General features: G+C 40.0%; 1 protein-coding gene across 1 annotated transcript; it reads right to left on the bottom strand.

Moving 5' to 3' along the window:
• Positions 1-46: 46 nt before the first annotated feature.
• On the bottom strand, positions 47-14,797 carry hap1 (huntingtin associated protein 1). Its single transcript, XM_068650650.1, is given in 17 exon segments — positions 47-1,049; positions 1,051-1,342; positions 2,143-2,245; positions 2,465-2,653; positions 3,257-3,591; positions 3,664-3,879; positions 4,293-4,504; positions 4,637-4,711; positions 4,866-4,996; positions 5,085-5,163; positions 5,358-5,466; positions 6,373-6,467; positions 6,562-6,678; positions 6,954-7,030; positions 14,120-14,308; positions 14,405-14,710; positions 14,785-14,797. Coding segments are annotated over 17 exon segments (2,583 nt in total). The 3' UTR covers positions 47-1,004.
• Between the last annotated feature and the right edge of the window lie 8,895 nt (positions 14,798-23,692).

Genomic DNA, 23,692 nt, shown 5'->3' on the forward strand with positions numbered 1-23,692 from the left:
ATGAATAAAGTTGTTTGCAAATTCAATCTTGACAACTGAAGCAATATGGAATTACAACATTTTATTCACAGGTGGGATAGTATATACACACACTGCAATATTATAGAGAATGCAAATACAGACAGAGCACGTTCAAAGTGCAGACAAAAGTGTTTTGGTTAACGTCAAGCACAAGTGAGCATAACGTGCTCTTCGTTTCATTCCCTTTTAAAACTACAGGATCCTATGCCCTTATGCTACAGATAACTGTGTTAATTCCTCTACTTTCAATGATTGTTCGGTATACAGCTTTCAAAAGTACATATGTACCATTACTGTGTTTTCTAACACAACAGAGTGAAATTTCCTATGAAGTCGTGAATATGATTGTTTTTTTTTTTTAAAGACATTCATTCACTTGATTTAAAATGAGTGCTTTGGAGCAGTTTGATGCCCAAACAACATTTGCCATGTGAAAACAGCTAAAGGTGAAAATCAACAATTCAGTGCAGTCATTGTTTCGTCCTCTCAGTGCATCGTCATCTAGTTCCGTTAATGTAATTATGCATGATCATGTTATATACAATATTTTTTCTCAATACAGCAGGTAATACACAGGAAGACCAGAATAATGTTACAGTGCAATTTGAAAGTTCATCAGTGTGATCGTAACAAATTACTGCATGGAATTTACATCAACTACAAACAAGTATTTTTACAGGAGAAAAAAATGTGTCACTAATCTCTACGGCATATGGTATAAAAAGATTATCGCAGCTTTTTTGAAGTTTCTTATTTGTGTGGAAAACTAATCTATTGCCGCAATTAAGCAGCCTCAGATTGGGTGATTGTCCTGAGATGAACATGGGTGAACACATTGCCATAACAACAGAAAAGAAGAGGACCATGAGAGTCTGGTTGGAGCGCAAACAGACACAATGTGCAGTGGGCCAAGAGCAGTGTGATGGTTGTCCCAAAAAAAAAAAAAAAAAAAAAAAAAAAAAAAAATCACAACTCACTATCCTCTAGGCGGCCACTTTGTGCAGCCTGAGATGCTGAAGCTTCTCCAACTAGGTTGAAGCTCAAATTGTTCCTTTTCCCGGCCATGTCCGGGCATGAGCCCCCACCTTTGTCGACGGCGCTGGAGAGCCGAGGCTCTATGCTGTGGATACTGTGTGTGTGTTGGCGGGGAGAACAGGAGGCGGAGATACCTCGTTCTTCAAGAAGCTGCAGGAGCCCCGGTGATGACCGGCTTATATTTAGGGGGGTGGAGGCCGTGAGGCCAAAGCATTGCTGGCAGGATACAGGTGAAGCGCTCACGTGCTCACAGTTCGGACATAATGGCAGGTTGATAGGGTGATGGCTGCAAAAAATAAAAAATAAAAGAACAAAAATGGGTACAGAATGGTGCAAGCGCTTTCATTATGTTTGCTAGCAGTTGTGGTGAATGTTAGAAGAAGAAAAAAAATAAAAAAGGTTAATGAGGAAATACTGAGGCAGCACAATCGTGAGGTTATGAAAGAGTCATTAAACAAATTCAACAAGCCACTCGAGTATGAGAGGTGTGCAAACAAGTTAGAGCGGATGGAACAGCTCAACAAGTTTTCAACACACAAGTGGATTTGAGGTGAGGCTATGCGACATAACAAAAGGGCACACCAATATGGAAATGAGCATCTACGCCATATACTTGACCTCCAGAAAGTCCATACACTATTACATGCTTTGTGCTGCTACGCGTGTTGTTAGAAAATGCTACTAGTAGCGCACAGATGTTAATTTCCATACATGACTGAATGAGGCCATGGTTAATTTTGTGATGTTCAGAAATTGAGGATTTGCTCCTTCTAAAGTTGAAGCAAGAGCCTGGACAGACATTTTCTGCCACTATGGGGGGAAAGGAAAAGTTGGTCAAATTAGCAAAACTGATCTCAATGACTTCAGTGCACTGTAAACGAAGGAGAACGCCTGATGTGACATCATACAGGGCAACTGTTCAAAGCCAAGGTTTTGTGCGATTTAAGAGATATTTTGCTTGTAAAAAAAAGTTCAGATTCACAAAGAAACCAAATCTTAACACCTGAATGTCAACGCAGGTGGGAACGCTGGCAACAAAGGAAGAGACCAAAAAACGTGCAAGACAACGACTACAAGAATTCTTACCCAAAAGGGAATGAAGGGGTGAGGAGGGATGGTTGGGGAACTTGGCTGTGGGTTGTGGCAGGAGTGGGAAAAGTCGGAGGGCGGTTGGGACCCGATCGAGACACTGCAGGTTATCGGAAGACAAACATCACATTCAGCTTCTTACAAACATAGCGTATGCACACGAAAAACGCTAAAAAAAAAAAAAAACCTTTTTTTTTTTGTTGTTGCTATATACGTAGCAGGGGCGCAAAAGATGAACCGTGAGATAGCGGGGGATCACTGTACATGTGTTGTAGTAAATACATATATCTGTGTACACAGTAATTAATAGGTGTCTTACCCATGCTGTGAGCTCCTGAGATCAGCGACAGGTCAGGTTCATCCTCCTCCAGGTCGTTCAAACTGTACACGTGCTGTATGTCCACTTCAAGCTCCCTGAAGTCCTTTGTCAGGACGCCAGGACGAGGGTGTAGGATACCCCCCAGGTTTGGTTTGGCCAGCTGCTGCCACTGGTGTAGAGTCACTGAGCCTGAGGGAAACAACCAGAGACAACAGTGCATGAAAATAAATGACATTTGAGTGCATGTACAAAAGTCCAGTCACTCACTACAAACTCTGTCATAGACTGTGAAGCAGAAATACGGACCTCTATGCCAATGCGCTGCCATAAAATATCTTACTGTGAAATAAAGTGGTTCTATATTAATAGAACACAAAAACACACAAAAAGCCGTGAATGGTTTTTCAGCGAATACCTATGATATGTTCCTGGTCATTATATTCAAAATCAAAATGACAGCAAGTACTTGTAAGTAGTTGCTAATGGTAATTTATTACTTAGCAATTCTCATTCGGGATTGTAGAAAAGCTGGTTTTACTTTGTTCCTAAAGCCCTAATGATAACAACCGTCAAATGGTTATTGTTTTTTAAAATGTTAATCTTGGGAGACCTTTAAAGCTTTATGATACAAGAACAATGTCAGGTTTAAAGAGTTGAGTGTGTGATGATTAGTGTGTGTTACATGATCATGCCAAGGATAGCTAACATTCTTGGTGTGACGTTGCTCACAACAAAAACCTGTCTGAATGTAGATTAGTATCATATGCTTGGAAAGATAAATCAAACAACTACCTTCCAGAGGTTTGACGATCTGCAAGCGATCAGGCAGGTATGACCTGGATCCTGAGGAGTCACAGGAGTGGCGAGAGCTTCCATTGGAATAGTTGGTACCGGTTGATGTCGCTGGGCTGGAGGCCAGGCTGTCATTTGGTGTCAAGAAGCCACTAGAACCCTCATCCCCGTCACTGTTTGCCGCCAAGGCACGCAGTTTCCGCTCGCGCTCCACATCGAAGAATGGCCGCTCAGAAGAATGGTTCTGCTGGCGAGCTGACAAGCTGCGCAAGGCGGCTTCAAGGTCAGGGCCACCTGGAGTGCCTGGCTGGCCCAGACGCTTAGGCCCACTGATGCTACAGAAAGAACGTGACAATGTTAAAAATGAGTGGTGACACACAATTGTGTGTTTAGGTTCACTGACGCACCTATCGTCTTTTTGGGCCAGACTGGAGCCAGGCTTGTCCTCCAGAGTAAGACTAATATTGTCGGAGCCATAGTAACTAGTCCGGGGGGTACTGGTAGAACTGGAGTGCACGGACACCGGGCTTGACCCTGGGAACCCGGGGGAGTGACATAGAGAGCGCAGCCTCACCGACCTATTCACCACACGTACGGTTTCAAACACACGCCTCGGGTGGGTTCTGCAAGAAGAAAAAAAAAAGAAATCTTAAATTTGATTGAGAAAAAAAAAAAAAACATACTTTAAACACTGGTCATAAGCACCATAGACTAAATGAACTCCACTATTTCAAAGAATAACCCATGTATACACTCCTTGCAAAAAAAAAAAAAGAGATTCAATAGAAAAGCTGCACAAAAAATCCTTCTAGAAATTTGATAATGGTAAACACAGACTTTTTGTTTTGGTCCTCATGACATTGTGCAGGTGTTTTCATTTTTCAAACTACGTTTGTGAAAAAAAAAAAAAACTAAAATAATTAAATAAAACAAAAAAATAATCCTAAAAATTCTACAAATAATTAAGAATACTGTACCTTCACACTTTTTCAGAACCTGATAACAAATGCATACACCAATGTCACCCTACACTTACTTGTATTCTGACGATGCAGGCGTGTCCAAGCCTTTACGGAAGGTGCCTTCTATCTCCGCTGCCAGACTGTCCATGGGGAGAACAGAGGCCAGAGCAGTGTAACGCTGCACTGTGCTGTTGGGCAGGCTCTTATTTCGCAGATTTTTGATGTCCTCTCGAGCCTCGTGGAGCATGTCCTCACATTGGGAATACTTGTCCCGCAGGTCTTTGAGCTGCAGACAAGGAAGAGACAAAAATGTCAAGCTTAAATCATTCACGACTGACAATGTACTCTATTATGATCCATTTTAAATAAACAAAACCCAGAGCAAGTCTCTTCATCAAAGTGAGTTTGAATTGCTTGCCTCAGACTCCAGTTTCAGGTTATTCTCACGGGAGGCATTCAGATGTTGATTCAGCTCCTCGTTCTCATTTGTAATCTACAGGGACAAAAAGAAAGTACGGGATAGGAAAGTTTGCAACTTGCCAGTGCCATTTGTAGAAGCAAGAAATATAGTGGACTTCAATATATTGTGAAGATGCAGTAAATTTAATTTGAATTTAATTATTATTATTTTTATTTTTTTTACTCACACGTTTGCAGCGGGCCTGCAGGTCAACAATCTGGGCAAGAAGCAAGCTGATTTCCTCTTGTTGACGAAAACAGTCTTCCATTTTGCGCGCTAGCTCGTCTGATAGGTCCACTACTTGCTTGTTGACAGAGGCTAAAAAGACACAGGTCCCATATTGCTCTTGATTGTTTAGCGCAATCACAACGTTGCAATTCCAATTTTGGTGAAGGAGATGACTTACATAGCTCCTCCACACACACCATCATCAGCTCCTGCTCTTGTTCCTCGTAATCCGTAGTCTCTGTGCAGAGCTCATTGGCCTGCAAAAATAATGTTGGGTCTCGTCATTTATGTGACGATGCAAAACATTGAACTTAATTCTGGACTACCTTTTTCACAAATACCAAACAAAAAACAATGATTTAAAAATAAAAGTTACATTTTAATTATTGCCAATAGGCATAAAAAAGGAAAGGACACATGTTTTTTACAGTGAACACTGAAAGAGGGTTACCTCCAGTCGAAGTTTGCGGTTCTCGTCCTCTAAACATTTCAGTTTCTGCTGCATGAAGTCATAGTGGACAAAGTTGCTGAGAGAACTGCTTGATTCATTTTTTTTGATTCTGTAAAGAACATTTTCCCCATATTAGGAATACAGTTAAGTTACATTTGGTCTAAATATGTGTTGATTGTTGAAAAAGAAAAAAAATCAATCAATTAAATCAATTGGGGTGATAGTGAAAAAATATTGTAAAAACGAAGAAAAGAAATTATATGAAAAATATAAAATAGTAAAAAAAAATATTTTTTAAAAAATGCAAATGTGTTAGTACAAGTATGTGCTAACAGTAGATGACTATTAGAATAGTGACCTGGAGTTTAAATACAGCCTCGATGGCAGGCAACAATCTCTTAAATACATCCGGCCAAAGGAGCTGTGTCAATGCTTCTCACGTTAGATTCTTGTGCTACTTCTAATCCCCACTGACCAATTGCAACCTTCCACAGACATTCACACTTTATAGGCATTAGAGGAAGGACCTTAAACCAGTTTAAGCTCCATTTATCACATCTGTGTCAGTTCCTAAATGGTAATAATTAAATAATTACAAAGCTTCGCTCTATGCTGTGCATGCCAAAGGTGTTAAACTCTTTTGGGGCAGGCCACATTGTAGTAATGGATAATTTAATTTTAAATTAGATGTCCAGGAAAATAGTTGAATAATTGTTCAATTTAATTCATATAAACTTCTTATAATACAAACAGCTGCACTGACCATAAACCTCCAGAATATTTTCCGTATTTTTTTTTTTTAATTTATTTTGCAAAGTATCACTGAAAACAGATTCCTTGACTAAAAATCGCCAGATTAGCTTCCGTAGGTTTTTGTATGGAATGCTAAAACTTTCCCCGGCATTAGCACTTCACCACCAAAAGATCATGTTTTCATGATGATGATTATGCAGCACCGAACTTTTTCGCACAATGTTAATTGTTAAGAATCTCTCTTTGTGCGTGTTGTACTCACGTTGAGTGTGATTCAGCATTTTCTATCTCCTCCGTGCTTGCGTAGAACTGGAGAAGGTCATCTCGCATAGAAAGCTCATGACGCAGTTGAGCAATCTGAGAAATAGTTCACCATAAATTGAGTTCATCTCAGTAAAAGACTCATGGTTGAAGTGCAATTTAACTAAAGCATAATGGGTTTTAGTTGTACCTCCTCCTTTGCACTCTCCAGCTGTTCATCCAGTGTTCCATTTCGGCTTGTCAGTTCTTGGTTTTGTTTCAGGAGCGACTGACCAATCCGTGCTGCTAACTCTAGATCACGCTCTTTCTGGAGAATATCACATTCATACAAAGTGTATAATAATGCACAACAAGGGAGATGCTCTTTCTTGACCCAAATAAGCAAATTGTGCTTCTTTATTCACAGGAAATTACACTAAAAGTGTTTCAAGTTTAATCCTCTTTCAAGTCCTTATTATCGTGTGTGTGTGTGTGTGTGTGTGTGTGTGTGTGTGTGTGTGTGTGTGTGTGTGTGTGTGTGTGTGTGTGTGTGTGTGTGTGTGTGTGTGCGTGTGTGTGTGTGTGTGTGTGTGTGCGTCCTACCTCTTCCAGCAGGTGTGTGACTGCCTTAATGTCATGATATGTCTTGGTGACCTGGCCAACTCTGTCTGAGCACAGCACTAAGAAAAGGAGGCAAAGAGATTTCATTATTGCCTCTGCATCCTTCATAAATTGTTCACACAAGAAAGCGTGAACGCCATTCTAGCTCATTTGCGACCCTCCTGAGGATAAGCGGTTCAGAAGATGAGGGAATTCATGAATGGATGCTGCAGGTGATTTTCACTCTGCATAGTATGCGGCTCAACTGAAGCAATGACATGCATTCTCATTCATCCAGATCTTTTCTTTCTCAGGGTCATTGAGTGGATGGCAACTGCACAGTTCTGAGAGTCTTCTCAAAGATGTTTTGCCTCTCATCTAAGACAACTTGATAAGTTCATGCAACAAGGCTTGGTTTGTGTCTGACCAAACCGAGTTGGTGTGGGGAAAAAAAATCAATACACTTCACCGGTTCAAAATAAACTTGTTACAACAACAACAAGGAATCGATTCATTCATGTGGAGCCGCTTTCAACAGACCATAACAACTCCATGTGGTCAGTCAGATAGCGATCCTATTAGCTTGATCCTTTTTAGCCGAGATAAGACACCTCTAAAAACCTGGTTCACCTGGATACCGATATAGCGCAATTGGGGGGGGCGGCGGGGTGTCTGCCAAAAACAAACTGGCCACAGGAGTTGTATAGCAAGGTTAAACATTGGCTGGATTTAGACTTTTGTTTATTGGGAGAACAATATTGTCTGAGAATAGATCCATGACCAAATTTCATTAGATGACATGATATGCAAGATTAATTGGTGATGGGCTCACTTACAGTGCATAACAATTTACTAGACCAACACACAATGTAAGGTTTGCATCACAAATGTCCCGATTCGAGAATGTTTTTTTTATGTTATCGGTGATGGTTAATATAGCACCAAGCAGTACGAAGCAATGTTAGAATCTGTGAATCAGCCAACACTTATGCAAAGCCACAAAAGGCTAAATTGACTGTCCCCACAGGCACACGTGACCAGATTACACGTTAATTAGTGTAACGGTGTGGCGTATGACATCACCAAATAAAAATACCACTCAACCCCATGGCAACAACACTACACTGTGCTTCTATTTTGGCTTTGAGCAAAATCATGCCTTGGCTTCAGTGTCAGTGATTGTTTTGTTTTGAAACTTCATCGAGCCAAGCTGGTCATGTCATTGGCTGAGAAATTCGGTGTGGGAGTGCTTACTTATTGTATTCATTTGCTCCACCAATTTGTAGCAGTGGGAAAGTGCAGATCGTCTGGCTTAGACACATTTTGAGAAATGACTAAATATCTATTTGATTGTTTAATTTCATCCTTTATGGGTGGGCAGGCAAACCGTAGACTCAACTATCTGCATACAAACACTAAAAAAAGTACATTTCCCTTTTTAAAGAAAAATGATTGTATCACACATACCGTAATTTCCGGACTATAAGCCGCGACTTTTTTCCAAAATTTTGAACCCTGCGGCTTATAGTCAGGTGCGGCTTATATACGTTTTTTTTTTTTTTTTTCCGTGATTTTTGTGATGACTTGATCACTTTTATACACTCGCAAAAAGGCTGTGGACCACTGTTGTGCGGTATCTTGAAGAACAAAACGACAACAAAAATACTATTTTGAAACACTACTATGGCTGCTGCTTATTCTGGCAGTGTTGCTTGTGACTATTATGAGCTTTAGGAATACACGCTAGGTGACCTGTGTCAAAGGGCTCTAAACCCTTTTTCATACTATGTGACTCAGAGATTACACAAAGCAGTGGCGCTGTTTAGACCATCTGCATTGTATTAAAACCCAATCAATCAGCATTTAAATTCAATTCTTCTGGCATTGTGCTCACCAAAAACAAGTTGTAATGAATGTGAACTTTTAATGCATTTTATTCAGAAGGTTACTTTGAAGCCTGAGGCTTAAATGGCGGCGCGGCATATTTATGGATTTTTACGGCTTTCTGTGTACGGTGTTTCTTTGTAAAAAACTCATGTGCACGTGCGGCTTATAGTCCGGTGCGGCTTATGTAAGAAAAAAACTAAAATATCCCTGAATTTTAGCTGGTGCGGCTTATAGTCCGGTGCGGCTTATAGTCCGGAAATTACGGTACATAGCTAAATGTTGCAACAATTTGTAATATGCAAAATGCAAGAGGAGTGTGAGAAATTCAAATGTCATACAAAATAATACACCTGCCTTTGATGCAGGTTGACTTTGAATTTGAATCTCAATATCCAGTTGTTCATTTCAGGCCAAGCACCTAAGTCTGAATAACCAGAATGAGGTGTGACATTTGAATCTTAGCAAGGCTTTTGTCATACAACACAGTAATTAGATTGGGCTCCTTGGATATGGCTGCCAAACACTTTGTAAGGGTAGCTGTCACAGTATCTAATAAGGCTAATGGAGAAAATCTAATGTCCTCTAGCTGAGGTGACACTTGAATCAATTGTTGTGCTTGAATTATAGAAGACAAATGACAAGTGCATCGCACTGAGCCTGTTGATTTACTGCAGTTTACAGCGACTTCCATCTTTTCTAAATAAAAAGCAGACATCTGCTGATGGCCTGGACACACTGCAAATAGGATGAACAAAGTATGGACGTGGTGCTTTAAAAGTATACCAATTTAAATGTGTTGGCCTTAGAGGTCATGGCTATGTAACAGTTTGGCTGACAGGACTGCCCGTTCCTCTTAGATTCAAGAACAGGTCAAAAAGTACTTGAAGAGATTAGCTCAACTAAATTTCAGGTACTCGAATTGTATATAGAGGAAAATATACTTTTACGCACTGTACAGATAAAGTAGAGTTAACGCGAGGATTGACAAATAGTTCGACCGGGTTTCCTATCCAGTAAAATATATGCATATGTCTATCGTAAACCAGATTTCATTTGGAAAATCTTTCAATGCCACAGGTTCCGTTCACTCCACCACAGGTTCCCGAACAGCGAGGGCACATGGCCAGAATCTCACAATTGATAAATATTAACGGGATCCCCTGATCTTAACTCCCAGGAGGACAAGGAAAAACGCCCTCCCAAAAACTAAAAAAAAAAAAAAAAAAAAAATGTACACAATTTACTTGCACTTGACCTGGCAGCCTCACAGCGCAGGGAGATGAACGTAAAAGATTTGCTATGACAGCTAAAGGTTTTAGGGTTTCGGTGCTAATTCTAGCTAGCTACGTAAACCAATAACCTAATACAGTACTGTTCTCCTAAGGATGGGCATTGCTGATTTAGACGTACTTATGACGTCTGTTGGAGTGCAAGGATCAGACAGGGAAGGATAAACTCTGAGATTAAGATTCACATTGTTCCATCGTCTATTGTTGCACAATAATGTCAAGACTTGCCAAACCTGAAGGCATCGTTCTGCAATGCTTTCAATTTCTTGAGGGATTTTAAAAACACATGACCAAAATGAGGGAATAGTCCAAAGTATCTAAAATGTCTAATATTTGTAAAATCTATACGACAGACAGAGATGGATCTTCATTGCTGATTTTTGGAGGAGCGCCTGTGTCGCAGTGCTGGTGTTGGTGCCAGCAATATGCCCATTTTGAGAAGCAGCAACACAGAGGATGAATCAAGGGTATGCTTGACAAATGTGTTGCTATTAAATCAACGGATATCCTATAATAGCAATATTAAATTCTGTGATAAATGATTAAACATTAAAGTGGTTGTAACTTGACATGATCATTAGTATATTAGTTTCATTCATTTATATTCGTTTCATTCAATGACATCTACCATCACTGAGCTAGATCTAGGGCAGCAGCACACATAATGTAGGCCTAATAAATGCCCAATCAATCAAATTCCTTCAGTAAAGCGGGTCAGCTTGACCATTTTATTTAGTCAAGTAAAATATTAGGAAATTTCCTTTCACTGTCTATACATTACTAAGACCATCAATTTTTATTGGAAAATTAAACTATTATTTTATATTTCTGGAACATTACGCATAAAATACATGTCAATACAATATTTTGTCAAAACTTACAGGAGAGACCTGTAAACAATCATTTTGCAACTGTTAATCATTGCATAACCCTCAAAGTCATGACTCCAAAGCTTGCACTCTGCAGTACATGCTGCACATAGTTAAGTATTAAAGCTCTTAGATAACACAAACCTCAACATTTGAGCCAGAAAACAAAATCTACTCAAGAGACGCTAAACATTTTAAAGCTCCTCCAGGAATCCCTAATATCAATTCCATCATCCTCATCCCTATGGCTTATCTCACCTTGCTTTACCTCCCTGCAAAGGTTATTGTTGTTGTTATTGTTGTTATTGTTGTTGTTGGCGGTGTTGCTGTTGCGGCAGGTTTTGTCCTCTAGCACAATATCGACGGCGCTCCTCTCTTCTTCCTCCTCCTCGGATGCAGAGGAGCTCCACACCTCCATGGTGACCACAGAAAAACTGCTCTCAGTCTTGCCATCCATCATTTAAATCCTCCTGATTCTACTGTTAGTTTCCCATGCACGTTTGTCGTCTAACCAGCATGATGCTGTTGGCTCGTGTGTTCAGTAAAAACAAGATCCCCTTGCCTTGGAGGGAGTGGATACACCTGTGTTTGTTTGTGGTAAAGACTCTGAGCTCCTTGGTGCTAATGCATAATCCATCAGTCTGTAAGGTCCATCTGTCGTCATTCCTGCCTACGTTCACCTGACCACGTTGGACTACTGAGAAAGGACAGAAGGAAAAAGTGGAGGAGGGGTCATGGATGATGCAAGCTCTAATTCACAAGCCAGATGAGCTCACGTTGAGCCCCCTGGCTCATCCACTTATCTAAATATTGGTGTCCTATTGATATAATGGTGCAAAATTCTAAATGGCAACGCTGGTACAGTGAGAATGATGTCATATTAAGCTCATCCACCCCCGTGCAACACTGGATGGTAGTTTCCAACCACGTCAATGGGTGCTCTGATTCACCACACAAACTTGATGTCAGCATGATAGAGAGAGGGCTCTGCGGAAGATTGGTGCAGACAAAGCCACACCCACTTTGCATCAGGTTGATGGATTCAGAGAGAATACATTCAGACTGTGGTGGGTTGAATGTTTTTCAGTTTTCTTACAAAAAAAATACAACCTTCATACTAATCGTATATTAAGATAAAAAGACTGGACTGATAAGTAATAATAATAAAATAAATAATAATAAATAAATAATAAAATGAGTGGATGCACACACTTAATGCAATGAAACCTTCACTTGAAATACAAAAATATATAAAAACAGTAAATAACTGCACTTCTTGCACATTAGAAATTTCTAACAGCAACAAAGAAAGGGAATTTTCATGCATGCAAGACGTCATTGAGTGTATGATGCAAACGTCTCAAAAGATTCAACATTCTCACATCTAGTCTTGACCCTTAAAGTTGCTAACCAAGACACGGCAGGGTTTGAAATATTAACCACCTCATACATTTTTCACATGTATAAGTGACTCTGGATCAAATGTATCACGCAAGACAATTTTAAGTATCTTAAAAGCTTAGCAGATTAGGTCCAACCGTCTACGGCAGGGGTCGTCAATCCTAATTCTTGGGGTCTTGTGTCCTGCATGTTTTCTACGTCTCCCTGCTGCAACACACCTTATTCAAATTGAGTAAAAAAAACAAACAAAAGAATGGTATTCAGAGAAAAGTCAAGAAACGGCAAGAAAAACCTATATCCATGCTGGATGGAGGTACACTGATCAGGACTAATCTGAAGGCACCATAGTCCCCATGCACACAAAACAAAATCAATACAACATACTCTCACTGTTACAAGCGAAGGCATGTATTTGATGACGGTAATCTAAATTCCAAATACTGGCAGCATTGAAGATGTAACAGAGGGTTACGCAGAAACTAAACAACACCATATGCCGACTGACAAAGAACCAGACAGGTTAGCCAGTTAGCAGGTTAGTCTGTCCTGCTCCACATAGGAACATGTGTTTTGGCATCGCTTAAGTACAGCCTAACTAGCATTATGAGGATGCAACCACGTAAGCTCATGAGTTCCTATTCCTCCAAACAAAGGGTCATCAAGAGTTTCAAGATGGTGGCTCTCAGCTCTTTTTTTGTAAAAATTAATTACTGAAGACAGCACATTTTTGGATGACAATATTTTACTCTTCTGCAAGATCAAAAAAAAAAAAAAAAAAGCAACCAATGAAAGCCAAGGGAATAGTTATTGAGTGAAGCAAGTTAAGTAACTTATTTTTTGTTATAAGTATGTACCTCAAAAAGTAATGTGATTATACAATGCTCCTTTACCAGTTACTTGATTTCAAAAGTAACAACATTAGATTACAAGTTTCATATTGCTTTGACTTTTCTTCAGAGACTTGCCCTTGCCACAACACAGTAGAAACCCACAGTGACTAGGATAATTATCTTTAATCTAAGAACTGAATAACTGAATAATTTACTCGGTGCTGGAAAAAAAGTGGTCAAATTCTCAGTGACTGATACTGGCATCACTGGGTGGGTCACACTAGCACCAAGTTTTAAAATCAAACTACAGCAGAAAAATCCCACCAGTATAATGCACACATTTCATGTTTCTATAAAAAAATATCAATGCTATGGACAGGTATTTTTAAATACTACATCCTAGCGCGCATGTTTTCAACATGGCCACTTGGCTATTCTGTCTGCAGATCTACTGTTTAGGAAGCCAAGCGACACAAGGTTAAGCAGCTTGGTGACATTGTTGACCTACACAGCAGTGTGTGGAAGGGAGGGCGGCAAGTGAAGTAGAATCTTTGTGTACTTGAGATCACCGCAGACAAGAATGACACAAAAACATAATGATTTGTAGACAGAATGAAGGGGCATTTTGAGACGTTGCACCAATGACAATTTTTTTTTTTTTTTTTAGGGCTTTTTCTCATCGCTCTGGTTATGATAATTGCCGTATTATGACAATGAGTTTTGGTGGGGTGTGGCAAGTTAAACAAGCTGTTCTGAATAAACAAACAGTACATCCCTGCAAGCACACAACAAAAACAGTAAAGTCTTGCAAGTGTTTTATGAAATGTGGAAAAACCTCCAACCTTTAAATTCCCAAAATGAGTAAGACTGTATGTTAAGGGGGGGGAACTCACGGAAGTACTTGAAGGTCTCATCAATTTGCTGGTGTGTGAGCCCCAGGACGACCTCTGGCTGCAGCAGTGGGGTGTGCAGCCAGTCGTCATTGTCGTAGCCAAATACACAGTCTGCTCGGAGAGTGTAGTTGGGTTGGCCCTCTGACAGGAGGCTGACTATCTCTAACTCTGGCAGGTCTGCACAGAGATCTGAGTACAGGACATCTTGTGTTAGCGTGGATGCATGCGCATTTATTTAAATCAAAGAAGGGATGAAACAAAACCATTTTTTATACATTGTCCTACCTGTGAGAGTCGATGCATCGAGGCAAGATGCTTGTCCCAGTTCTCCCTCAGCTGAGCCGAGCTGAATATGTTGGGGGTCCAGATCCAGGGCCCCCGCCACCTCCCCCCAACCCCCATGGAGGGAGAGGGCTGACTGGGTGTCCAGGTGGGCCTGTGTGAGCCAGGCGGGAGGAGAAAGAGCAGCCGGAGAAGAGCAGCGGTGGGATAGTTTGTCAGAAGCTGGAAAGGTAAAGGCCAACTCTGTCCCCTGGTGGCTGACCGTGACAGCACAGGACGCGGCGCTTGGATGTAAAGCGGCGGCAACAACTAAAGGAAAAAAAGAGACGGAAATAAAAGAGTGGAAAATTATTGAAATGTGGTTGCAACGTATTTTTGCATACTTGTAACTCCCATACTGGTTATTGTGGTCATACGACACTTTTCAAAAGACTCAACAGAAAACTTTAAATGAACAATTTGTTGTTTAATGAAAGGAGCCTTTGACTAAGGTGTGTGCAGGAGGGCTGGGCCTCCTCATGTGTTTTCGCTCATATTGAGTTACCACAGCCTGAAGCTGGATCAGGTTCTTCGGCATAACTGTAACACACCCATGGAGAAACTCTGCAGCAAGTGCTTGCCCACATTTACATGCAAACTGTTTTGTTTCTTAAGTTTAAAGCCTATCTTCTTACTGTAATAGCTAAATATTTAAATATGTGACCCAAATACAATTTCTCTGAAGTGTATCGTTGATGTTTGTTTTGTAGTTTAAATTGGATAGATGTAAGACATTATCAGATGAAAGCATTAACATATGCAATGATTAATTTACGGAAGAGTTTTGTTGTTAATGGCTGTTGTTTTCCAGCTGGCATTCTGAACTATTGAACCCATACAGGACAACAGTATTAATCATTACCCAAACATCTACAACGATTTAAAATGAGTTCATTTTATTCATTCCTAATGGCGCTTTGCAGCTGCACCCCTACGTAGCACACAGTGCAACTGTTTAAACAGGCCAGTTAACGTTGAATTGTTAGGCGCATTATCAGAATGAATATTAGCATAATGAGTCTTTTGTGGATAAAACGCTTTCTTTGGAAGTTTTTTGGCATCCAAACAGGCGTCCTTTCGTCAAGGATTAAGTTGGTAAAAAGAAATGTGTTGTGTTCACCATGTCAGTCAGCAGAGGCCACTGTTGCCAATGGAAAAGCTAAATTAATATTACATTTCTTACCGAATAAAAACTCTTGTGTTAACAGCATCACAGTTACGTGCTATAAATATGACATGACATGATCTCTCTGCTCCACTTGGGGTAACAATGGGACACATGATACCTCCATCCAGTAATTGAAGTCAACTCCACATGCTTCCAGAGGGCAAAGGGTTCAGCTCTACTGTCAGCCTGAGCAGAACGCAGACACTCTCACCTAATTAGGCATAAATAACTTGACCCCCACCAGTCCCCTCCCACACACCCCACAAACTCCTGCCAGCACACATATCTCTATCACAAACCCTTTAGTTTGACTTATTCCTATTGGATTGCCTGGCTCTCTCCTGAGTGTGTTGGTTTGTGCCGGCCAATGTATTCATTATTTGCAGCCCATGTTTTGGCTCGCACACCCAACACTATTAATTTTTCCAGACAGCGTGTAAACATTATTAACTCTTACATGGGAGTATTCTAGCTTCACACAAAACCAAGATCGGACAATTCTAATTTGGCAATAAAGCAAAAAACACACTTGATGATCACATCTGCGGTCAAACCTGTCGTCCACTTTGTAGTGATACTGGACATGATTATTAACCAGCAACTTAGAGTTTGTAACTAAATCTTGACAGTGTGACATGTGGGATTCTGCAAAACAGTGCACCGGCATCAGCCTTTGAAAACATAACTGCACGAAAAAATTAACTTCATTAAAACTTTAATCATTTGCTACACTGTAATGATCAATAATGATCATTAATGATCATTATTAATCATGTCACCAAATGGCTTGCATTTTACCAGGTGAAGCAAACAGTCTTTGTCCTTGGAACTTGGACCTGAGTTTAACTCGGCAAGATCCTCAATGGCACTGAGTGCAAAGAATGCAATGCCCTGCCAGGAGGGTATGTACGTGAGTGAAGGCACACAGCTTTGCAAGGGGGGAGTGACTTGGCAAGGGAGAGAATGAGCCATCGTGATATTGATTAACAGCCCACACCAAAATAAAATGCAGTGCATGAGAGAATTTAAAAATAATACAGCAACACTTTTTTTACCTTTGAATTCTACAACTCCTCTAATGTCCGTCTCTCAACAGGAACTATCCATTAATATTCAAAGTCACTTGTGAAAACAAATAATCTTTGTGTTTAATCAAAACAAGACATTTTCAAACACCTGCTTTTACTTCGATTTTGTTAATTCTATGCCGCAATGCAAAACATTACCGATGCCAATTTTATATAAATATAGAAATCAGAGCTCAATGTATTTTTCTTCTCTTTTACAATCGTGTTAATACATTAAAACGTTTTTTTTTTTCTTGGAAGTTCAACGCAAGTTTGAATTGATAACGACATACAATTGTTATGACTGCTTGTTAAATGTCCAATAATTGAGACTTTGACGTAAACATAGCACTACAAAGGGGCACATGGTCATCTTTCCAAACTTGGTGTAATAATTATGAAAATTAAAGTCCGATTTAATGCCAATTTTAAAGGTATAGACTGTGACAGTTCAGGGCTAGCACTTTCTCAATAACTTAATTTCCCAACAAGGCTGTGCATGGCTCTGTTTAATACAACACAATATGCTCCTCAACTAAACCTGACAGGAGGGAATGCCTGGTTACCACTAAAATCTAATTATAGAAACACTCAACTAAGATAATTAGGAACTAAGAAATACAACTAAGAAATGCAACTAAGTTAAGATTTCAAGCTATTTTCAAGACTTTAAAAAAATTAAAATGGGAGTTAGGGGGTATGGGACGTAACAGGAATGGGGGGGCAATGATAACAAGAATGTCACCCTAACAACTGTGAGAGCTATATGTGGACAGAAAGCTCACGTGAAAGAAAAGTGGTCACAAAATAACCCCAAGCACCATTTTACTTGTTCTATAAAAGGCAATCATCACGCATTCACCTTCAGTAACTTGGGCTCAAAACCAACCGTCGGGCAACAAGTCCTACCAACTAGAAAGCATGAATAACATTCATATGATGTCCAAAAAGTTCTTCACCAATTTGTGTGGTGTATGCGAGCTTATCCGAGACTTTGACCTAACACCACAGTTGGTCCCCGCAGAAGTTTTACATTACTGTACAAATGCTCCATACAACATGCAACTCACATTTTTCACACAGATATCTGATCAAATTACAACCCGAAAAAGTGAAAATCACCAACTGATAGCTACAATATGCCAGCGTAAACCCTTGTTTACCTCAATAAAATAAATATTGAATGGAAACAGGAAAAACAAAACGTGTAGCTTGAATAGCATATGGTTGCAGGCACTGCTGGAAAGAAACCGTGATTTAATTTACTTAAGTTGACATGAGCAACAACAGCACTGTGCTGCATCAAAACTGCAAATTCAGCACAGCAATAAAATAGTACGTTAATGTACCAAAGACAAGCACGACTGAACAACCTGCAACCGAGAGAATTTCTTAATATGAAAACACTTAACGGGACTTACTGTGCTCTTATAGTAATCTTGTGGAGTTAGGACACAATCTTGTTTAACGTGAGCCCATCAAGTTCAATTTTCCCTGCTCCTGAAGCTCTTTCACCGGCCTACTGCTGTGGTGCTGTGCAAAATGTGTGTCCTGTAAGAGGAGAGAGAAACAGTAAGAAAAGGCAGAGGTGGGGCCAAAAGCGGACTGAGATATGAGCACGTTTTTATCTTTGCATATGTCATACAATGTCCACCTGATCGACATAAAACAGTTAAGGTGGTGAGTTCACCTCCTAAAATCCATCAAAAATTACAGTACAAAATACATATTCTATATTTATGGTGATTTACAAAGGCATGAAGCACAAGAAATCCTCCAACTGGAGGAGTAATAGAAAGAATGCAGCAGTGACTTGAGAACAACTGACCAAAAAGTTTAAAAAATTTCAACATCTGCATAAAGTGCATAAAAACGTTGTCAGAAAAAACAAACTTGTGTTGTCACTTGTGGCTATTGCTTCTTTAGAAATCCAGATTATGAGGTATTTATGGGGGATTTAAGAGAGGACGGAAGTGTGTAATGTGATAATCTGGAGTTTAGTGGTAATTTACATCCATCCATCCATTTTCTGAACCGCTTAGTCCCCACGGGGGTCGCGGGCGTGCTGGAGCCTATCCCAGCCGGTATCGGGCAGTAGGCGGGGAACACCCTGAACCGGTTGCCAGCCAATCGCAGGGCACACAGAGACAAACAACCATTAGCACTCGCACTCACACCTAGGGACAATTTGGAGTGATCAATCGGCCTACCAAGCATGTTTTGGGGATGTGGGAGGAAACCGGAGTGCCCGGAGAAAACCCACGCGGGCTCGGGGAGAACATGCAAACTCCGCACAGGGAGAGCCGGAGGTGGAATCGAACCCGCACCCTCCTAACTGTGAGGCGGACGTGCTACCCAGTGCGCCACCGAGCCGCCGGTAATTTACATACACAATGGAAATACAGAACAGTACAATCGTCAATAAAGTAATATCGGTATAAGATTATAGTCAGAGCAGAAAACATGCTGTTAATGCTGATGTGTATGACAGTGATTTTAAATCTGAAGACCCGGAGTTTTATTTTTCCTCTAATATTTTATATGAATTGTGAATTAAACATCAGCAGCATTTAGAGATTCCACTATTGTATATCCCAGTGTTTTCTCAGGTGAACAAGCAAGTGCATCCTCAATTCACTTTGGCATAAGACTTTCTATTTTGTTTCAAATAAACTAAGTGGAGAAGATCTGCAATGTTATAGTTAGTTAAATTACACGTTCTTTCTTTTTTTATATATGAATATTCGCTGCTCAGATGTCATTCTGACTGCTTCTCAAATTTGTTATCCATGTTCCATCTGAAGAAGTTATCCATGTTCAGGTGATCTGAAGAAGCCAATCCCACCTGAGGTAAGAGTTTGTAAACACTGTGAACAGGTCATCGGGCAATTGTAAAGTATATTTTAGTTTGCCATGGTAGTTGACTGGTTAGCACATCTACAGTTTTGAAAAGTATGGATGCTAAAAACTGCAGAACTAAGAATAAGAAAAGTAACTACACATAGTTTCGTTAATGTTGTTGATGATTATTTAAAATTAAGTGGCAAATTGTGTATTGGCATTGGTTGAATGCATCAGTATTGGTAATCAAATTAAGCCTTATTAAGAAAAAACAACTTTGCTATGTAACTCTGGGATCCCCGAGCACAGTGCAGTTCACTCCGCAAAAACAAGTGGCAACAGAACGAGCTAACGCCTGAGTTCCAATCTACCAAAAACATCGGGATAACGTGCAATCAACATGTTGCTATTTCACTTTCATTATAGTTGCTAAAAAGAGGACAATTTAGGACGCCAGTACGTACTTCGAACTATCTTTCACACCCACTGACCAGCACTTATATGGAAATTTCCCCTCACAAAGTTGAGTCAGTCAAAACCTGTGTTGCTGAGAATCTAAACGTTCTCAGTCTGTAAAACGGTACGAAAGTGTCATACTTACATGTTTCTTTGATTCGCGTTTGTTGTGTGGTAAGAGGCTGAATTGAAGTTTCCCTCAGTAAATTCAAGATCAGCTGTCACTGCAACTCGTTCGCTTTGTGTTCCATTTGGTCGCTGTTAGAGGGCATTATGGGTAATGTAGTTATTTACTCAACACGACGTGAGGAGAGAGAGAGAGAGAGAGAGAGAGAGAGAGAGAGAGAGAGAGAGAGAGAGAGAGAGAGAGAGAGAGAGAGAGAGAGAGAGAGAGAGAGAGAGAGAGAGAGAGAGAGAGAGCAAACGCTTCCATACAAAATGGGACTACAAGGGATTCTTCCCTTCGCTGTCGACCTCTAGCGTTGCTAATGAGAATGACAAAGTCTCGTCCTCATTACAACACTCCCTATTTAGTCTGCGTTCATAGAATCTTGATATTTTCTTGTAGCAATAAACAATAATTTAACAGTGGAGTAGATAATAATGAAGTTAATGTTTGTATTTTTTGCTCTTTCTTCATGATGTAAACGCAACAGTGTATGTGGGACGAATCAAACAAAGCTTTCACTTGCATTGCATGTTTTGTCATTTACATATTAACATTAAAATGAACTGTGAAGCAAAACGTCTAACCTTTGTTGCCTCAATTATTTTTGTTCTCATTCTAAATCAAGAGTGAGTCAATTAACACTGCAAACATCAATGAACTACAGGAACGTTTCCTGAGGTCAGCTGTCTAAATGGCTCACAGTGAGCAGACAACACAGCTATCCTTGTGTGTGGTCACTTCGTAAGTAATGATTAATAATTCACCACGGTCTCCATAGATCTAGCTAGTGGCTTCAGGCCACTTCCTCTCCCAAGGACAATGGGACCATTTCCTGCGGTTGTGAGACAGAAGAGTAGAAAGGACAAAACAGACCACGCTTATGAATGGGCGTCCAGTGAGACAAACATGACTGAACGAATTTGTTTATGGTATGTTTGTTGCATCACAAGCATAATTAATTGATTTTTTTTACAAATTTACAATGAATTTATTTAGATCTACATCCACAATTATCTGCATGATTGCATCTGACGTAATTTACACATTCAATAGAATGACCACACTATCAAAAACAAGGGGGCGCTTTTTTCCATGTAAAAGCTGCCGTACACAGTAAATAGTCAATACAATGTTGGCATTTAAGCGCACTGCATTAAAAAAAATAAAGTATGCCATTAAGATAGGACAACAAACACAAACCCCACAATCGTTTTGAAAATATTTGCACCCCTGAAGCAACAACAGCAAAATGACAAGGCTAATTTTATTTCAATTCAATTCAAATTATACACTCATTTTGTTTTGCAGTCTGTGTGGCTCAGCCAAATTTAGTGATGACGGCACACACAAGGATTTAGGTTTGGCAATATTTACAGGGCACCAACCATTTTCTGGGCAGATCAGGGTGGGCAAATCACTCTTGACACAGCAAGAGTAATCACTCAAAATAATCCTTCAGAGACATCAGAGAATTGGGCCTTTGCTGACATTTAACGTAAGGAAGGGGTGGAGAAAATGCTTAAATTCTGACTGATTGTCACTGTACTCCGCTTTTGTCCCTGAACAACAAACATTGAAATTATGAACATCTCCTCTACCAGAACATCAAATGAGAAGTTTTGATCATTGTAAAATCAGTACGTACCACGGAGGAACATGAAAATTTTACATTCGTGTGTCTCTTTGCAAGAGATATGGAGCGGGCTGGCCCACAAAAAAAATCTGCATACAATAACCATGATAAATTGCATTAAAAAATAAGAAGACAAATAAAAAACACATACACTTACACACACACACACACACACACACACACACACACACACACACACACACACACACACACACACACACAAATAAACAGTGACATACAGCTAATAAGGATTTTTTAAGAAAAACAGGCATGGTTCCTCCTGACCAAAAGAAATATATATAGGAGAAATATGTATTACAGAAAATAAAAACGTTCTGTTCTTCAAAACAGCCTGTAGAGCATTTCCAATAGCAAAACTTCAATAATATTTACATTTGATTCATTTAGCAATTTTGTAAGTTACCATGTAAAATTATGAAGTTTGAGACACAATTTTAGAATCGCCTTGTTATTGTCTTCTTTTTTTTATTATTGTTTTCAAAATATGGTTTGGAATTTACAAGCAGGGAAGCTTCACCTTTGAGGGAGGGAGTTGACATGTTTCTGGGGTCAAAGACATGAAAGGGTTGAAAGAGGGGTAGCTTGCTGCTTGCTACTTGCTGTGTCCTTTGTTGTAGTGAAGAGTCAGAGACACAGCCAAACAATTTGAAATACACCATACTGAAAAAAAATACATGAGGAAAAACACGATGGTATCACTCTGCAGTGCATGAGTAATTCCTTTCCCGACGAAGGTGACTCACTTTGCTTGTCTGGTATCGTTGTTACTCCATTGAGGTGTGGCCTACTCGTGCATCACACACCGTGTCAGCACTCCATTTGCGTGAGTTAATTGTTTGTTGTAAGCGAGACACTGCAGATGGCAAAAGGACACTATTTCAATTCAAGTACAAATACTTGTGTAAACAAATACTGTAGTTCAGAGTTGAATATGTAAAAATGTAGTTATACTATCACTGTGTTATACTGGGTGCGACATTACCCTTCATTACTGACAAAAAAAAAGTCATTGGATAGATAACTTTGCTGCAAGCTCCAGAATAATCAAGACTACATGAAGGCAAAATGCCATTATACAATTAAATGCAATACAACTTTATTTATAAAGCGTATTTCACAACAGCTGGAGCTGTAGTAGATCAAAGTCAGTTGAAAGCCAAAAAAGAACAACCTAAAATTGAAATGGGTCTTGAGTTTTAAATATGGACACAAAGGAGGCTTGCCTAACATTTAAGGGGATGTCATTCCAGAGGGAAGGATGGGCAACAGCAAAGGCTCGATCCTCAATGAGGCTCTGTTTAGTGCTCGGTACTTCCAGCAACGTCTGGTCTGTGTATCTGAGGCACAGGGCAGGTGTGTAAGGGTGGAGCTGAGAGAGGTTAAATGGGGCGAGGCCATTTAACGATTTGAAAACATTATCTTCAAATAAACTCTAAAAGGAAATTGGGAACCAGTGGAGGGTGGCCAGAATTGGGGTTATGTGCTCCCGCTTACAAGCTCCAGTTATAGGAGGCGAGCATTTGGACTAACCGGAGAAAATGCTATGTTTATGAAGGATGGAACCTTGGTGCAGCAAATACAATGGAAATCTAATTTAGTTACTGCAATCTGAAATAATTCCCTTATTCCTGGAGATTAGATTTAATTTTACAAAATGGAAACTGGTGGAAGCACAACGTTATAGTATACCCAGTTAAGTGTCAAAAGATGAACAGTTCTTTTAAAGGTGGGGGGTGATCTGAGTGTAATAAACATGAAATGACGCAGCCAGTTCGAGCAGTTCCAGTGAACAATGAAGGCGGCGCAATACATTGCGCGAGAAGCAGTGGTGGAGAAAGCAGGGTGGGGTCGCTGTGAAGGGGGCGGAGTCTGCTTGGAGGTGACGCGACTGTTGGGG

Source organism: Syngnathus scovelli, chromosome 5 (assembly GCF_024217435.2).
Source record: "Syngnathus scovelli strain Florida chromosome 5, RoL_Ssco_1.2, whole genome shotgun sequence".
In the NCBI taxonomy this organism is placed as follows: Eukaryota; Metazoa; Chordata; class Actinopteri; order Syngnathiformes; family Syngnathidae; genus Syngnathus; species Syngnathus scovelli.